This window comes from Phyllosticta capitalensis (assembly GCF_038381095.1).
Source record: "Phyllosticta capitalensis strain CBS 128856 chromosome Unknown BKA78scaffold_2, whole genome shotgun sequence".
NCBI lineage: Eukaryota > Fungi > Ascomycota > Dothideomycetes > Botryosphaeriales > Phyllostictaceae > Phyllosticta > Phyllosticta capitalensis.
The window spans coordinates 2,928,707-2,945,404 of NW_027117440.1; the positions used below are offsets into that span (position 1 = coordinate 2,928,707).

Genomic DNA, 16,698 nt, shown 5'->3' on the forward strand with positions numbered 1-16,698 from the left:
AGTGCGGACGAGGTCAGAGGGTGAGGGACGAGGTAGATGAGGTAGACGGCAGGGGGAAGGCAAATGAGGCGACTAGACATCCTCACAACATCACCACACCACACCCCCTCTACTCTCCACCTCATCCTCCTCCTAGTTCTACCGGAGAAGCGTGAGCCGAGATCAGCCGTCGAGCGTCAGGAAGACCCAAAGACAACGCGCAGGCGCTGGGCGAGCGCAGCAGTTGGACGGACTGACGCCGTGACCAAACTCTATTCCACCCGGGGGTGTGGGCGGCGCGTGCAGTCTCGCCGTCCCCAGCCTATCCGTATCTAGTCTACGACAGGGGAGAAGCGATGGTGGGCGAGCGGTGCGAATACGCAAAGAGGGGGCAGTCATGGCAGGGCGGACGTAAGGCCGCCGCGTACGTACGCATGTCCGCCCGCCCTGTCGCTGTGCATACAGTTCGTACGTAGGATGTGCAATTCGTACATGGAGGCGACGCACGACGGACGGGGACAGATGGGGTGGTGGCAGTGCGGTACTGCGCGGTGCACAGCAAGGACAGGCCGATCTGCAGCTATCCGTCCCGTATACCGGGCGGCTGCGTGCGCGCGTTCGTTCGTGATGAGGGGTGGGTCAGAGGCGGGCAAGCAGCTGGGCTTTCTGCCTGCTCGGTGGCTTCTCGTCCTCTTCGTTGCATCCATCGTTCCGTAGACAGTGGCATCCTGGAGGTGCTGGTAGACCAAGCGGGCCAAGAATAGGTGCACTGGTGTCCGCATGAGCGTGGCCCACCTCCACCAGTACAGGTGCGAGGGACCCGGTAGCACAGAAATGCGTGCGGCGAGTATTCATGCGCACACCGTGCCTTTTTCTTCACCAGTGGATGCGGCTCCGTCATAATTGTGATCGGATGAGTAGAATGGATTTTGGTAGAAGTAGAACAAGTGTTGAAGATAGGAAGGAGAAGTAAAGAACCCATCGTTCATGAGGTTCGTGACACCAGACGCCTGGCTCATATCCAGTTTCCTGGTGCCGTCAAACCCCGACCAAGCCCACTGCCAGGGAAGAAAGGGGGAAAATGTCCAAAGAAGATCCTAAATAGGAAATGTCAATTTTTCGCGCCCTCATCATCAGGCGATGGAGTCCGCATACGCCCACCTGGCATGACATGGTAGTAGCCTCGCACCAGTGCAGAGGCGACGAGGACCGGCCCCTGCCCAATCCATCTAATGCAATACATGCATGTGCAAGAATCGAGTGCGCGAGGCAATGGCAAGCATCAATCACACCTCGCACTTGATGCCGCCCTTCCCACTGCCACCCGTCGACGCCTCGTTCGATCCACTCGCCACGCCCCCGCTGCCACTGGCAGCCAGCTCGCCATTCAGGATCTCGACCAGCTTGCGCACCCGCTCCCCGTCTCGTCCGCGAAGCACGCCACTACCACTTGCGCCTCCCTGTCCCGCTTCGACGACGCTCCCAATCACCCGCCTCAGCGCCGCCGCTTTGCCCTCGCTGTCCATGTCGGCGAAGCCTTCGCCCGAGGTGTTGCCATATGCTTCTCTGAACAGCGCGTCCTCGTCGAGGGGCGACATGGAGCCCGATTCGATTTGCTCGTCCGACGTCAGGAGGTGAATCACCCGGCGCAGTTTCTCATAGGCGGACGTGAGCTCGACGTGCGATGTTTCGAGCTTGGAATATTTCTCGGAAAGCATGGCAAGTTGGGACTCTAGATCTCGGGCGTGCTTCTCTTTGCGTTCGCGAAAGGCGCGTTGAGCGGCGCGATTTTGTGCCCGTCGGCGCTGCTTGCCGTTAGTAATGGAGTTGTAAGGGGCTGTAGCCCATGTGGGCTGCGACTTGTAGGAACTCACTCCACTCGTTGTATGCGTTCTCTCGGCTGGCACGCCTACACCATTTACGCTCCACGTAGCTTGCTGGCCATAGTTCTGCTGTGTCGGGACAGGCACTTGCTGGAAAGCTGTATGCTCATGCGGGAAGTTCGTATAGCTCAGCTCCATCTCGCTGCTGCGACGAGGACTGAAGCATGGACTTGTTATTTCGTCGGCAGAGCCGAATTCGCTGGGCGTGACGGGGAGATTGGGCTGATATGCGACATTGCCATGGAATGGCGAGGCAGGATTTGGAAAGTATTGCTGCTGCTGGTAGTGATGTGCAGACGGTGCGTTGGGCGTCGGGACTTCAAAGGTGGTCGATGTCTTTCTCTTCGTAAGTTGAGTTGCCCAATCGTAGATGGAAAAGTTGCTGTAACTAGAAGGCGAAAACTAGGCCACTAGTAGAGGTTCGACGTACAGGTGAAGCGCTGAGGCTGGGGACGCTAGCAGCGTCAGGGGTGTAATCGTAGGAGCCCCTCGCTGGAGCTGGGTAGTACTCTTGCTGAGGTATCCAGTACTCGAGTCGTTGGCCCTCCATATCCTTTGACAAGCAGCGAAGCGTATGAGAGGTGATTTCAGGGAGCAGGCTGACTGCCCCTCTCAAGGACGTGGGCTAAATATTGTTGCAAGGCTGTTGGAGGTGCGGGCCGGAACGTTGGTTCGAGCAGTCTCAGCGGCTTTCCCAAAATGGACTTGATCGGTTAGGTTCTCAAAGGTGCTGTGTCGTCAGGAACCGCGCACGAGGGACCGAAGTAAACTTAAATGATCCCACATGGCTACGCGTCGAGGCTCGGAATTACCCTGACGGCGGTATGAAATTCATAGGGCTTGGTCTCCACACTACTTGGCAAAGTTGCCCGAGCGAAGGATATTCAGAGGCACTCCACCAGCGGGGGTCTCAAGCGGCGAGCCGAGCGGCGTGGATGGGCGTGGAAATGCGGGCTAAACTCCAGCGCCACGCAGTTGGAAGCTCCGCTCAAGACCCGCGTACTGCTACTGCTGCTGTGTGCTGGCCCAGTGGTTACCTGAGCAGGGGGCTTTGGTTGCACTGCGAGGCATATGATGAGGGCCAGTGGAGAGGTGATTGGATTCCAAAGCCACACGGCTGCGGCCCGCTCATGGAGACGTCAACGTGGGTTCCAAGGGCACGAGCTTCGCTAGGCAAGTCTAAACGGCCACGATGAGAACGCTGTCAGCCTTGCAGGATGATCGTCTTCTTCAGGGCTTGCCCTGTTCGGTATGTCGCTGGCCAAGACAGGCGAGGGCCCTTCTCCGAGCCATGCGATTAGGGCAATTGGCCCATGTAAGCACCCATTACCAACTGATACGTGCCTGAGTTGGGGCGCTCTTCAATGAGTGTCATCCATGCATGGCAGTCCTCGCCGGAGGAAGCTTGATCTGGTAGGGCTGAAGGTGAGATGGCGCTCCAAGCCGTCGGTGGCACCCGCACAGGCGTGTTGCTGTACCTAAGCAGAGGTAGTTGCTGGTTGGTGGCTTCAGCATGGGACGTTGAATTTCTGCACCAAAAGGCTGATACAATGCAACATTGCTTCCGCCAAAAGCCTGAAAAAGTGCAAATTGCATCGGCCGACCTAATCTTCATCTCCTTCCAGGAGCAGGCTCTGAGCGCGGGGCCAGGGACGTTGGAGTCTCGGGTATAAGCCAGCTGAGGAGTTTTCGGGAATTCGAAAAAGTTTGTATAGTCCCAACAAGGGATCCGGCGATTTGACAGGCTTGGACTCGAGCGCGAGGGGTGCTGGGCACAACAGGCTGTCTGATCATCGATGGTGACGCACCCCAGTCAACCACTGCCATAGGTCTGCACCGGGTTTTGAGTCGGCTTTCTGCCCTGGTCCGCAGCAACTTCCGGTGTTTGGACGTTTCGATTGGCCATGGGGTCTCTGGCGCGCGAGGACCCTCGAATTTGGCGAGGGGAAAGCTGTCATGTGGTGGTGAGCAGCCGCTCTTCGCCTGCATGCAGACAGCCCTTAGCGACGCGGAATACAACCAAACGCAGTTCCTGTAGCCTATCTCGGTCGCACCAGCAGCGCGGAGAATGTGCTCCGGCCTGCCGGGCTTCGTATTGCCAGACTCGGTCTTTCGTTGGCAAGATCTGCTGAAAATAATGCAGTCGATGCTGGATTGATCTTGAAAAAATGCCAACTTACTGCTTTTCTTACGACGACCATATCAACGGAATGATCCATTTGGCAGTTGCTCCTGCAAGGCTGACTCCCACTACCGCTTTCGAATTTGCGTATCAATCCACCAGCAGCAAAGAAAACTCAAAGCTGTTGCACAGTTGTAGTTGACTCTTTGCAAGGCTGAAGTGAATGGAAGGTATTCAATGCCTTGGCGGCATGCATCTGATAGACAACACTGGCAAAGGATCCCGTGGGGCAGCCACTAGTCTGCAAATAGACACATGGGGTCACTCAATGGGGCCGACCGGTTGCCCGGCTGGGCTTCCCGTAATGAGCATGTGCCGTCCGCCATAGGCGTGTTCTGATCGCCCGCTGTGAAGCAATCGCACATCGGGATCCACGCGGCGGTAATGCGCAACATATCAAGGCGCCTTCCAAGCCCAAGTCTCGAGACTTGATGCACTGTCCTGAAATTGGAATCATTGTCATGTTCAAGTCGATTGGTTCAGTCCGCAGAGCTCGTTCTGCAGAGCTCGTCTTCATCGTGAGCGGGGAAGCGAGGTCGACTTGGTCCAATACCTCAGCTCGCGGCGTCGAGTCCAAAGAATGATTGGCATTCCCACTGAGAAGTAGCTAATCAGTACAGACCCTTGACGAGTTCTGCAACCTTGTCGTAAAGCGGTCCCTGCTCTTGGCGCGTTGCTCTCTGGACGATGATTGGAAGCTGATCCTCGCCGACGTTGTACTCTCTCAGGCTCGTCTTTAAGCCAACAATTTCCACCAGCTCCAAAATCGCGTCCCCCACCGCTGTGGCGTCCAATTGATCGTTCCCGGTCCTTGCAAGACCAACAAACGGCGCCATTCTCGCGATCTGCGCAGCAGCTTCGGGTTCTTGAGCCTTGAGCTTGATGACATGTCCAAGGGTCAAACAAGAAGTGATGCCATGCGGGATCGAATATGGGCTTCCAAGAGCATAGCCCAGCGCGTGCGACAAGCCCAATCCTCCTTTCAAGTTAGTCCCGAGAAAGCCAAGAGACGCAAACGACGCCAACTGCAGTTGAGTTATGACATCCTCGTTTGTAGAATCTTTCTTATACTTGGGAAGATTGGTGAAGAGGCTGGATGCAGCTGACAGACACATTTGCCTCGCAGGGACTTCTGTTGCAGTCGGATGGAACATCAATTCCATAGCGTGATCCAGTGCACGAAAACCAGTCGAGAGCCAAAGTTTTGGGGGCGTTTCCAATGCAAATTTTGAGTCGTAGATGATGACTGTCGGGTGTTAGAGGCCGGAGACGCGTACCAAGCTGTATCTTACCATGAGGAACCAGCTCAGGATGCCCAACTCCCATCTTAACGCCATCTCCTTGCGTCAAGCCTGCATTATAGGTGCATTCGGCAGCGCTCAGAGTGGTGGGAATAGCTACATGATAGAGGTAATGACCCACTCGCTCATGCACCTTGTAAGAAATGGCTTTGGCAGTGTCGATAGGACTTCCGCCTCCTATAGATACCAGAGTATCAATTTTGGAATCTTTCAGGATCACGTCAGTCGCCTCGTTAAGCTGGACGATGGGAGCATGCTGCTTGATATTGGCAACTGTTCCAGCATGCCTTGAGCCGAGTACACTCTCCACTCGCTTAACTAAGGGCGTCTTAGTGGCCAGTGAGGAACCAGTGATGATGAAAACCCTTGATGATTCGCTCGGAAGCGACTCTGTAAGATGCTTCCCAACCGAGTTCGGCCCATACCAGAGCTTTTCCAGATGATTTGGCTTCCAAAGCCCTGAAAGCGGATTGTTCGTTGCGTCGACCATCTTTGATTTGTATCGGACTGGACTGAAAAGGTATGAGCCATCAGGAAATAATTGCCAACTCCGTCCTACTTACTCACTTGAAAGAAGTGCCCGTCAGTGACGTTGTCGTGGTTGTCCAGGTCGCCGAGAAGTTGCCGGGAAGATGCCGCAAAGAAAGGAGGGGACAAAATGATGTAATTACTCTTGTCGTGACAGGCCTTTGGCGAAGAGGGGTTGCTGATGTGCGAAGCATGGTTTTATGAACTTCGAGAACATGAAGTCAATTGGGTAGATTTCTAAGCGTCGGATGTATGGAGCTGACTGAGGTCTTGCCACGGATCGCAAATCGAACTGGCGTGCCGCTTCACGGCTAATGCCCCGCAGCTGTGAACCTTCCGGCTGTCTGGATCAAGGGACCCAGGGGCAAAGGTCTTGAATGCATCATGACTTGCTAATGCTGTTGCTATCCTCTTCTGCAAGCAATCCTCAAGACTGTCCAATTTCAGTAATGACCTGGCGCAGATTTGCCAAATCATGGGCGAATCGCCCCAAAAACAGTCCATCGACTCCGTCTGCGAGTTTAGCAAATGTTCCTGGACCAGCACTTCCACCATAGAGAATCCTTGTTGTGCCTTTTCTCCCTGCAGCCAGATTTCTCAATTCCTTCGTCACATTGACAACGTGGTCGGCATTGGCTGGTTCTGCAGCGCCAATCGCCCACACCGGCTCATAGGCCAGGATGACCTCGGCGTCGTCAGGTACGGCCGCCAATACGGACAGTACCTGGGGACGACATTCTTCAATAGCTGCGCCTACGGCTGCGGACGCAATGGCGCTGTGTGTCTTCTCGCCAATGCACACCAGCGGTATCAAACCGTGTTGCACGGCGGCCTTTGCCTTCTTCGCGACCTGCTCGTCCGTCTCACCAAAGATCCGTCTCCTCTCAGCATGTCCCAGTTCCACAATCTTGACGCCGGCCTGTTGTAGAACCAGCGGTGATACTTCGCCCGTGTATGGACCAGTCGATTCCCAAAAGGCGTCCTGTGCGCCGAGCATTGTCGAAGTGTTTTCCAAGAGGCGGCGTGATTCGACGAGAGACACAAAGTCAGGAATGACAAATAGGTCGACGTCGTTGGCTTCCGCGTGGGACGAGATGTCTGCGACTCCTTGGACGTAGGAGAAGGTGCGGGAGAGGTCGAAGTACATTTTGAGACTGGTGCCGACTAGGCGGCGTGGGTGCGATGCGGCAGACATGGCGAATGGGAGGGCGGGAAGAGGAGGGCGATCTGGACAACAGTGTAGCAGCGGGCTGCGAGGTATATACACCTCTCAGCTACATGGCGCTGGTGGTCTTGACGAGGTGAGGGGCCCCGTGAGACGTGGGATGCCTCAAGCGGCAAGCCGAGCTGCATTGGTAGCGAGCGAAGTCGGCGGTTCGACCAGAGGACGGCGGCACTGGCGCTGCATGACGGCAAGTTAAATGGACCGGCGCGCAATGGGGAGCGTCGGCGAGTAGTAAAAGTCGTGACGGCGTCACGAGTGGGAAAATGGTTGGGTTCCCATGTCACAGCGGCGGGCTGCGGGCACTTTTGTGCTGGCCCCACCGCCCGTCGCCGCCTTTCACGCTCGGTTTGCTATCCAACAACTCCGACTCCGATTCACGCTCGCTTTTCTCGCGACACTACTTCTTCTTCCTTCCTGCAACTCCTGCCGCCCTACATTCCGTGGTTTATGCCGCGCGAGCTCGCCGACCGTTGGGCCCGCGTTAGATATTTCGGATAGCAGGCAATTGGCCTGGTGGAGGACAGTCTGTTCCCAAGAGCTTGGTCACCGTACGTCCTTGCTATTGTCTTTCAACCTTTGACATTATACTCTACATCTTGCTAACTCTCGCCGCAGCTTCTTCTTAACTCCAATTTTGCGCATCATCGGCCTTCGTGCCACCCGCAACCATGCACATCTCTCAGAAATTGGCCGAAAACCACAAAAATGGCAAACCGTCATTCTCCTTCGAGTTTTTCCCTCCCAAGACCGCTCAAGGTGTCCAGAACCTGTATGACCGCATGGATCGCATGCACGGTCTGGGGCCGACCTTCATAGACATAACCTGGGGCGCTGGAGGTCGCAACTCGCACTTGACTTGCGAAATGGTCAAGGTGGCGCAGTCGGTGTACGGGCTCGAGACTTGCATGCACTTGACTTGCACCGACATGGAAAAGTCCAAGCTGGACGAGGCCTTGAAGCAAGCGTACGCTGCCGGTTGTAAGAACATTCTCGCGCTTCGAGGAGACCCGCCAAGAGAACAGGAGAAGTGGGAGGCTACCGCTGGAGGCTTCAGATATGCAAAGGACCTGGTCAAGTACATCAGGGACCAGTATGGCAATCACTTTGACATTGGTGTCGCCGGGTACTCCGAGGGCTGCGACGACAATGATGACCCAGACCTGCTCCTCGAACACCTCAAGGAAAAGGTGGACGCGGGAGGCACGTTCATCGTGACCCAAATGTTCTACGACGTCGACATTTTCCTCGACTGGGCGCAAAAAGTGCGCGCCAAAGGCATCACCGTGCCCATCATCCCCGGCATCATGCCAATCCACACTTATGCCGCTTTTATGAGGCGCGCGAACTGGACCAAGTGCCACATCCCCCCTGCATGGCTCGAAGCGCTGGAGCCAGTCAAGAACGACGATGCTGAAGTCCGCGAGGTGGGCAAGAATCTGATTTCGGAAATGTGCCGCCGCTTGATTGAAGCTGGCATCATGCACCTGCACTTGTAAGTTGCAGACTGCCATTGCCAAAACTCTGCTAATTTTGTAGCTACACCATGAACCTGGCCCAATCAACGCGAATGGTGCTCGAAGACCTCGGTCTCACTCCGGACGTGCAGAGCCCTATCGAGAAGCCTCTCCCGTGGCGCCAGTCTCTTGCTCCTGGTCGACGCGAGGAGAATGTGCGTCCCATTTTCTGGAGAAACCGCAATCGGTCATACGTTGTTCGCACTCAAGACTGGGACGAGTTTCCCAACGGACGCTGGGGTGATTCGCGATCCCCGGCCTTTGGCGAATTGGACCAGTACGGCATTGGCTTGAGGGGCACCAACGAGCAAAATATTAAGCTTTGGGGCAGCCCCAAGTCGGTCCAGGACATTGCCGATGCCTTTGTCAAGTACATGGAGCGGAAGCTGGACAGCCTTCCCTGGAGCGAGCAGCCCATCACGACCGAAGCAGATGAGCTCAAGGACGACTTGGTGGCCCTCAACAAGCGGGGCCTGTTGACCATCAACTCGCAGCCCGCCGTCAATGGAGCCAAGTCTTCGCACCCCATTTACGGATGGGGTCCTCGCAATGGCTACGTATACCAAAAGGCATACCTCGAGGTCCTGGTCTCGCCGGAACTCATTGCCGAATTGATTACGAGGGTCGAGCGCGACCCAGAAATGACTTACTACGCCGTCAACAAGCACGGAGACTTGAAGACCAATGCGCCTCCTGACGGACCCAACGCTGTGACCTGGGGTGTTTTCCCTGGCAAGGAGATCGTCCAGCCGACCATTGTCGAGACCGTCAGCTTCCTTGCCTGGAAAGATGAGTTTTACCGCCTCGGCGAGGACTGGGCCAAGTGCTTCCCTGCTGCGAGCCCCTCGAGACACTTGATTGGTACTTTGATGGACTCGTGGTACCTTGTCAATATTGGTAAGTGCAATGCAGACAGGAGAGGTGCAAATGGCTGACAATGACTTTAGTCCACAACGACTTCCACGTCGCCAACGGCATCTTCTCGCTGTTTGAAGGCCTGCAAGCCCCTGATCTGGACAAGGAAATCGCCATCACTGGTGAAACCGGCCTCAACGGCGAGCAGCCCAATGGCGATGCGCAGAAGCCTGACACCAACGGATCAACCCACAACATCCCTGTTGCGATGACCAACGGCGAGTCAACCTCCGCCAAGACCAACGGCACCGCTGTGCCCGTTGCTAACTAAACGAAAAAACCAAAATCATTTCGACGATCCTAACGATTTCAACACGTTCAAAATCAGTCTATAAGAATTATGCGTTGCACACAGCGTCGGCGTTCCTGGAGTTAGTACCTTTTTCAACAAAAAGAAGCGTTGTGGTAATGGCGAGCGAAGCCGGCCGACGTGCAACAAGCAGCTGTATGAACAGCTGATTCAACATACCCATCTCTTTACATACCCTTTCAACACTATGGCATAAAAACAAGGACGGGCGGGCCGGGGGAAATACATGGTTCAACAAAAAGGTTTCTCCACATTTACACAGAGAGAAAGACTACGGGGCTTTGAACTTCAACATTGGCGAATGGAAGGCAGGGAGAAGGACGGCATGACGGAACGTCTACTTCAACACACATGACGATATGAGCTTCCATGTTTTCCTACTCCCCTCAGTTTCTTTTGTTTTGGACAGGCGGGTAGGCAGGCAGGTGGACGATGAGAGAGTTGGACGAGAAAGGCGTGCTTAAAGTCCAGAGACAGACAGATATCCCCCAGACATATGAGAGCACTTCCTGCCCTCAACGGCAGGCACAACAACACGACCGACCAACAGAATTCCGAGCGACGTGATGGCTGGTCGGCGGAGCGGAGGGTGGAGCGGATCACAACCTTATCTGCTTCCCTTGGCGCCCGCTCCCCGTCAGGCGTCGGCGAATGACGACCGTAGACCTGGAATTGGAAAGAAGGCGTCCCTGCGTTTAACCTTGATTCTCAGAACCCGATCCTTCGTCGCGATCCGAGAATAGAGCTGCCCCTCCAGTTCCCTTCATTATCACTACCGGTTCTTTCAACGCTCATGTTCATTGTACCGGCAACAAACCCATCTTGCCTCCTACTTCTCTCCCAATATCTCCATCAAACACCATGACGTCCCAATGCTCACTGGCCTTCACCTCTTATCAAAGTCACCACTGTCGGATAGCGACCTTCGGATAGAGAACGACAAAAAGCCTAAGCTAAGCCTTTCTCGAACCGGGTGTCGCGGAAGCGCTTGCTGCGCAAAATTCAATTCGAAAAAATGTCTCACTCCAGAAGCGGGCTCGTAGGTGGAGAGAGCGTTGGAAAAGGAAATGGTTGCGCTGCGTGTACATTAAGAAACCCCATCTAGCCCACCTTACTCTCATTTCTAGGTCAATCACATCCCCGCAACTTGTCCGCGCTGTCTTGGAATCCAATTCAAAGCAACTGGTCGAAGAGCTGTCCCGTTGATATCAATACAAGAGACCGCAATACCAACATCACCGGGCCCAAAATCACCGAGTCCCGAATACAGACACAATGCCGCCTTTCATCGTCCAAGTCGTCTACCCCAACGTCTCTGACGCCACCTTCAACTACGATCATTACTTGCAGGTGCACATGCCCCTGGCCGAGAAGGTCTGGCGCCCGCATGGATTGATTGGGTATCGTGCTTTGAAGTAAGTCTTCCCCACAAACACACCAAACTTCACCTCCTCCAGCCAACACGACAAAAATGAAACTGAGAAATCTTCACACCAAAGAAGTGTCTGTCCTAACAAATGAACAACAGAATCGTCGCCACGGCTCCCAAAAACGACCCCCCTCCCTACACCGTCATGTGTCTGCTCGAATTCCCTGATCGTAAGAGTTGGGACGACTGCATTGCGGTTGCGGCCAAGGACCTTGTGCCCGACATTCCGAACTTCTCGAACAAGGAGCCCGTGTTCTTGATTGGTGAGCAGTTTGCCGGGAGCGTGGGTGTGAGCAGGAATTAGGGATGTTGTTAGAGACGATTTGGGGGCCTGGAGCTGTGCGTATGGAGGAATGGGCGCTGGGGGAGTTGGCGAATTGGGAAAATTGAACGTGGATTGAAAGAAGACAAACGGCACGCCCCGGTCAATGGTGGGGGCGGGAGAAGTTGATCAGCAGCGGCGAAAGCTTGCAATGTACGTACAGGGGCCAGCCGGACGACTCTCAGAACAAAAACGGAAAGCAAAAGGAAGAGGCATGCGTGCCCAGGGAGGACGCAGATTGCAACGGACCAAAAATGGACGCTGACCTCGACCATCTATTATAAAAGGATTGATTGTTAGCATTGTTCAAGTGTTGCTGTGTTGATGTACTTCCTGCTCACATCCCCATTTTCAATTCTACTACACCACGATACCGACGGTTAATTTGTGACATTTGGACTGTAGCCATGGCGCCCATCACCGTGGCAGTCGCCTACCCCAACGCCCCTGATGCCGCTTTACTCCTACTACGTCAAAACAAACATGACCATGCTCGAAAAGGCGTTTGGCGACAAGATACCCCACGAACCAACCTACTACACACCTCTCCCCCTCTCCCTCTGACACGGCCCAGAATCACGCAAACCATCACCGCCGACCCACCCCCTCACTCCGTCATGACGCTCATGGAGTTTGCGGACCACAAGACGTGGGAGGAATGCCTGGCGCTCATACGCAAAGACTTGATCCCGGACATTCAATTCTACTCGAACAAGACGCCCGTCTTTTTGGTCGCTGAACCATTCGGAGGGCTTGTTGGATCGTTTGGGCGGGCTCTGTGAAGGACATGAGGGAGCAAGCAGGGTGGGGGATCAGGGGGTGCGTCTATCAGCAGAACTCCCTTATCAGGTGGACTTTTGGTTTTGGGGTTGAGTTCAGGGTGCTTGGTTATCGGCAAAGTCAGAAGCGACAGAGCGGGAGCGGGAAGGTTAAAGTTGGACCCCTCTTTTTCAACGTGTGCGGGCAATGGCGGAGGAGGAGGAGGAGGGACGCGGGAGCGCTATGCGCGGGAACCTTGGGATCCAGCTTGGTAACGGCTGCTATCTTGATATGAGACTTGGAGAAAAGAAAGTAAACGGGAGATTGGGGAAATCTGCCGTGTTGAAATTGGAGAAGAGCCCATACACGAGACTTCTGCGTCTCTACCTAGTCAACATCACCACCTCAACTCCGACCAAATCGCAAATCCGCAACAGCCCGCCATCTCGCAGATACAAACAAAGTCCCCGCATAATCACCATCTTCCTCGCTCCAAGTTGATACAAATACGACACACACCACCAAAATGCCCCCTTACACCCTCGCCGTCGCGTACCCCAACGTCTCCGACGCGACCTTCAACCACGACTACTACGTCAAAACGCACATGACAATGGTCGAGCGCATCTTTGGCAGCAGGATGATTGGATGGCGTACGATGAAGTGCGTCTTCTCTCCCCTCCCAACCCCATTTTCCCATCCCAAACCGCCCTCCAACTCCTCAACACTATCAACAGAATCGTCGCAACAAAACCCTCTCATGAAAAGCCGCTCTACAACGTGCTCACTTTGATCGACTTTCCCGACCGCAAAACGTGCGACGAGTGCCTGGCGGACACGGAAGCGGAGCTCGTGCCCGACATTCCGAATTATTCGAACCAGCAGCCGATTTTCTTGATTGGGGAGCCGTTTGGTGGTGATGTGGGTGGTTTTGGGAAGAGTCTTTGGGGGACGTTGGGGGGGTTGCAGCCGCAGAAGTAGAGAGAGGGATGGGGGATGGAGGATGGAGTATGGAGGATGAGGATGAGACGGGCAGATGGGACGTCCGGTTTTACGTACAAGACTCCGTTGCGACGAATGGATCAGGATGCCATGAGATTGCTTACTGCGCCGACTCGCCTGCGTCGTCGTCTCTCCGTGCTCGTACAGGGAAGAAAGCCAGGGCGGAGGGTGGTCGTCGCTCACTTGCCATCTGCGTACTCGCTCGCTGCCTTCTTGTATCTCCGTCTCTTTCCGTGTCGTATGGCGCGCAGACTTGACCGACTTTATACCAACCCTCTCGTAGCTCGTTGACAATGGGAGAAGAAGCAAAAAGACGAGGAACGGACATGACGCATTCCACTTCGCCCGCCAAAAAGCGAGAAAGAAGGACGAAGAAAGCGGGCAACCAGAACGTAGGACAGTGACTCAGGAAAAAGACGACTTGCCAGGTTTTGCACTGTGCCAAAGCTGGAAGTTGCGTGGAGCCTGAGTGGTGGGTTATGGTCGACAGACACAGACAAGACCACAGAGCTGAAATCGTGAGGTCGATGTACTCCGCTGTACTCTTCTTGCGTTGCTCTGCTTTCAGCTTCGAGGTATCGGTTCAAGCTAGCTGTCAGTCAGGTCCCTCCATCTCCAGCTTCTCGATATTCCTCCAAATTTTTTGTGACAGCAGCCAAGCTCCGCAGTCCCCAAGCTATCCTCTCATCAGTTAGCAGCGTGGCAAATCTTCTAACCCGCCTGCCCTACTGCCATTCTAGCTGAATTTGTGAATGATGGTGTTTCTTGTATCGACCGGCCCAGGGCGCCGACCAACGCATCCAAGACAAACACCTCGACGGCGTCCACCAGTCACGCCCATCACATCACCCAACAACCGGTCCGTCCGTCTTGTCAGTCGACTAGCATCACACTTGCCCTGCCCACTTGCCTTTCCGAAGACGTAGCGAATGACGCCGGCGCAAACGTCACAACGAACCAGTCTCGCGTGGTCGCCGCGCCAGCCCTGCAGCAAAGTTTGACCCATCATCTGCCCTGCAAGAGTTGCGCTCTTTACACATAGTTATTTGAGATGGGGAGGCGATAAGAGTGTGGAGGGATGATTGAAAGAAGTTCTTAGGCATTTTCGTGGGCGCGGTTGACGGAGGCAGATGACCGGGGTGAAGATGATCTGTAGTTGAGACTGGTTTACTGTAGCCCGGTTGAAGGGACTGGAGGGGGCATGTGAGAGGCGTTTCGATGATTACTGCGTCGACTGCCACAGCTTCAGCAGCATGACGCATCGCAAAGTTGTCGAAGTTGGCCATGTGAAGTTGCAGCAAGAGGCGTCGGATACGAGAAGCAATGCAGTTGACGGGACCTCGGCAGCAACGACGCGATAGGGCGAGGAGGAATGTGCCACACAACAACGCGACATGAGTGCATCGACGCTTCCATGGCAGAAGCTTCGCCGCCTTCTGATGCGCAGCAGCGCCAAGGACATGGCAACAGTTGCCGTCGTGTCGGGACGGTCGGCACCTATAGGAAGGAAGGACTTGGGCTATTTTGGCAGCTGCTCGAGCCAGACGGAAGAGGCAGGCTCGTGCAAGGGAGGAGGTGGATGGATGGATCCGGATGCAAGAGAATGGAGAGGGACGAGAGGGTGTGCTGCGGTGCCACGCCACGCAGACACAGCGTCGCGCTATCGGGCGACAGACAGACAGGACAGGCCCAACGACAAGAACAGCCAACGACAACGACAGGAGAGAAAATTGGAAAATGGACAGATGCAGGATGAGTGGGCGGAGTGCAGCGACTGCAAAGTCTAAAATCAAGGCCTTGTGGATTTGCGGCTAAGTTGGTGTACGAGGTGAGCGACGGCGTTGAAAGCGGATGCGGCGGCGGTGGTGTGTTGAGGTGGATGGCAAGCGGTTTTCTAGAATGTTTGTTGGTCGTTTGTGTGCAGGGAGGCCCGCTGTACGAGGGCGAGGACGTGTAGGGCAGAGGCGGCGGCGTTGTTTGGGCGTGGCGAACCCAGGACGTCAGCAACAACTTCTATTTGAGAAAGCGGGTGCAATGGTGCAGTCATCTATCAAGAGAGTGAGACGGCGTGTGCGAGCTGAACGAGAATGATGGCGAAGAACATCATCTGCGTGGCCGTGAGACAAGTTTGGTGTTGAAGAGGTAGTTGTTTGTTGTCTAAGCTTAATTTTGAGTTGGGCGCCGGGCCGGCCCAGGACTCCTTTCTGTTTTCCTTTTCTCACGTCTTTTACTTGAGAAAGCGGAGAAGTTTTCTAGTCAGCAAAGACATGCAGGCCCTCGGGTTGATTGAATGCAACACGGCCTGCAGTCGATAGCGCGGGCTGCCGTGCCATCACATAACCACGACACAACGACCGCCGGGAACCGAGACCAGTGCAACAACTGTTCTGAGAGAAAAGAGGTTGGACTCGGATCCAACCACATCATCCTTCGCCACGTCGCATCGCGGATTCCGGTTCCTGCAGCCGACCCGACCGTCTGCTGTCGTCCATTCGCCCACTGCACGCTATGAATAGCTGCACGAGTGCTGACCTGCAGGGGCTTCACAAAATTCCCCATAACAATCCGTATATTAGGCCTCCTCTTCCTGCCTCTTTCTTTCTACAAGGAGCAAAGAAAGAACGTCATAACATCCAATTGCGTCCTACACACGTCTCCACCTGCCTCGCCTCCCTCTTCTATTTGAACTGACTCTCTCGCTCCATCTCCTGTCCACCACTCTACCTCCACCCCTCAACACCTACATACCACGCCAAAAATGCACTTCACAACTCTCGTCTCCCTAGGCCTGGCCACCCTCACCACGGCCCTGCCAACCAACAACCCCATCACCCTCAACCCACGCGCCGGCGGCCCCGCCTACGTCGAAATAAAACCACCCTGCTACCTGAGCTACGCCCTCCCCTCGGATGCCTCCTCCGCCATGCGGCCAACCGTCGCCACGGAAAACCAAATCTACCACTGGGACCAAGCCATGGGCGACGCAGCCTACTCCAACGAGACGACCCTCTGGACCCAGTGCACGCAGCAGTGCAACGGCCTGACCGGCTGCAAGGCCGCCTTCCTCGCCTACAACGTCCCCTCCGAACCCATCTACTCGTCGCCCGGCGGAAACCCCAGCGTTGCCTGCCGCATGTTCAACGTCGTCTTGGACGAGTCGAGCTTTGAGCCCGTCACCAATGGCAGCTATGTCCAGGCCATGGCGGCGAACATCGATGGCTGCGGCAAGTAGGCGCGCGCACCCACCTACCTCCTTTCTCTCGACACACCTTCCTAATTTGGACGACGCTTTTCCCGATTCGGCTCGATTGTCAAATCCGATTCGATTCGCCTTTCTTTGTGCATCCTA

The 16,698-nt window shown here is 55.1% G+C and overlaps 10 protein-coding genes across 10 annotated transcripts; 6 read left to right on the forward strand and 4 right to left on the reverse strand.

Moving 5' to 3' along the window:
* Positions 1-291: 291 nt before the first annotated feature.
* On the reverse strand, positions 292-1,142 carry BKA78DRAFT_86376 (uncharacterized protein). Its single transcript, XM_066893873.1, has 2 exons — positions 1,135-1,142; positions 292-1,076 (listed from the first exon to the last, which is right to left on the reverse strand). Exon 2 carries the CDS (start codon positions 959-961, stop codon positions 560-562), a length of 402 nt encoding a protein of 133 aa, XP_066748300.1. The 5' UTR covers positions 962-1,076; positions 1,135-1,142; the 3' UTR covers positions 292-559.
* BKA78DRAFT_86419 (uncharacterized protein) lies at positions 1,143-2,549 on the reverse strand. The gene is made up of 3 exons (XM_066893875.1): positions 2,293-2,549; positions 1,854-2,198; positions 1,143-1,784 (listed from the first exon to the last, which is right to left on the reverse strand). The coding sequence occupies exons 1-3, from the start codon at positions 2,410-2,412 to the stop codon at positions 1,266-1,268; spliced, it is 984 nt and encodes a 327-aa protein (XP_066748301.1). The 5' UTR covers positions 2,413-2,549; the 3' UTR covers positions 1,143-1,265.
* A 1,730-nt stretch (positions 2,550-4,279) lies between these two features.
* Positions 4,280-6,093, reverse strand: BKA78DRAFT_86416 (uncharacterized protein). Its single transcript, XM_066893874.1, has 3 exons — positions 5,909-6,093; positions 5,337-5,857; positions 4,280-5,290 (listed from the first exon to the last, which is right to left on the reverse strand). The coding sequence occupies exons 2-3, from the start codon at positions 5,833-5,835 to the stop codon at positions 4,656-4,658; spliced, it is 1,134 nt and encodes a 377-aa protein (XP_066748302.1). The 5' UTR covers positions 5,836-5,857; positions 5,909-6,093; the 3' UTR covers positions 4,280-4,655.
* Positions 6,094-6,300: 207 nt separating this feature from the next.
* Positions 6,301-7,068, reverse strand: BKA78DRAFT_246091 (Triosephosphate isomerase; the record flags this gene model as incomplete). Its single annotated transcript, XM_066884182.1, has 1 exon — positions 6,301-7,068. The coding sequence occupies one exon, from the start codon at positions 7,066-7,068 to the stop codon at positions 6,301-6,303; it is 768 nt and encodes a 255-aa protein (XP_066748303.1).
* Positions 7,069-7,222: 154 nt separating this feature from the next.
* On the forward strand, positions 7,223-7,787 carry BKA78DRAFT_86636 (uncharacterized protein). The gene is made up of 2 exons (XM_066893877.1): positions 7,223-7,646; positions 7,714-7,787. The coding sequence occupies exons 1-2, from the start codon at positions 7,376-7,378 to the stop codon at positions 7,722-7,724; spliced, it is 282 nt and encodes a 93-aa protein (XP_066748304.1). The 5' UTR covers positions 7,223-7,375; the 3' UTR covers positions 7,725-7,787.
* Positions 7,767-9,798, forward strand: BKA78DRAFT_246610 (methylenetetrahydrofolate reductase 2; the record flags this gene model as incomplete). The annotated part of the gene is made up of 3 exons (XM_066884229.1): positions 7,767-8,590; positions 8,635-9,509; positions 9,560-9,798. 3 exons carry the CDS (start codon positions 7,767-7,769, stop codon positions 9,796-9,798), a joined length of 1,938 nt encoding a protein of 645 aa, XP_066748305.1.
* Positions 9,799-11,112: 1,314 nt separating this feature from the next.
* Positions 11,113-11,570, forward strand: BKA78DRAFT_292970 (uncharacterized protein; the record flags this gene model as incomplete). Its single annotated transcript, XM_066886131.1, has 2 exons — positions 11,113-11,252; positions 11,366-11,570. The coding sequence occupies 2 exons, from the start codon at positions 11,113-11,115 to the stop codon at positions 11,568-11,570; spliced, it is 345 nt and encodes a 114-aa protein (XP_066748306.1).
* A 501-nt stretch (positions 11,571-12,071) lies between these two features.
* BKA78DRAFT_350304 (uncharacterized protein) lies at positions 12,072-12,370 on the forward strand (the record flags this gene model as incomplete). Its single annotated transcript, XM_066890968.1, has 2 exons — positions 12,072-12,091; positions 12,163-12,370. 2 exons carry the CDS (start codon positions 12,072-12,074, stop codon positions 12,368-12,370), a joined length of 228 nt encoding a protein of 75 aa, XP_066748307.1.
* Positions 12,371-12,873: 503 nt separating this feature from the next.
* BKA78DRAFT_350305 (uncharacterized protein) lies at positions 12,874-13,328 on the forward strand (the record flags this gene model as incomplete). Its single annotated transcript, XM_066890969.1, has 2 exons — positions 12,874-13,010; positions 13,085-13,328. 2 exons carry the CDS (start codon positions 12,874-12,876, stop codon positions 13,326-13,328), a joined length of 381 nt encoding a protein of 126 aa, XP_066748308.1.
* A 2,779-nt stretch (positions 13,329-16,107) lies between these two features.
* BKA78DRAFT_292973 (uncharacterized protein) lies at positions 16,108-16,581 on the forward strand (the record flags this gene model as incomplete). The annotated part of the gene is made up of 1 exon (XM_066886132.1): positions 16,108-16,581. The coding sequence occupies one exon, from the start codon at positions 16,108-16,110 to the stop codon at positions 16,579-16,581; it is 474 nt and encodes a 157-aa protein (XP_066748309.1).
* Between the last annotated feature and the right edge of the window lie 117 nt (positions 16,582-16,698).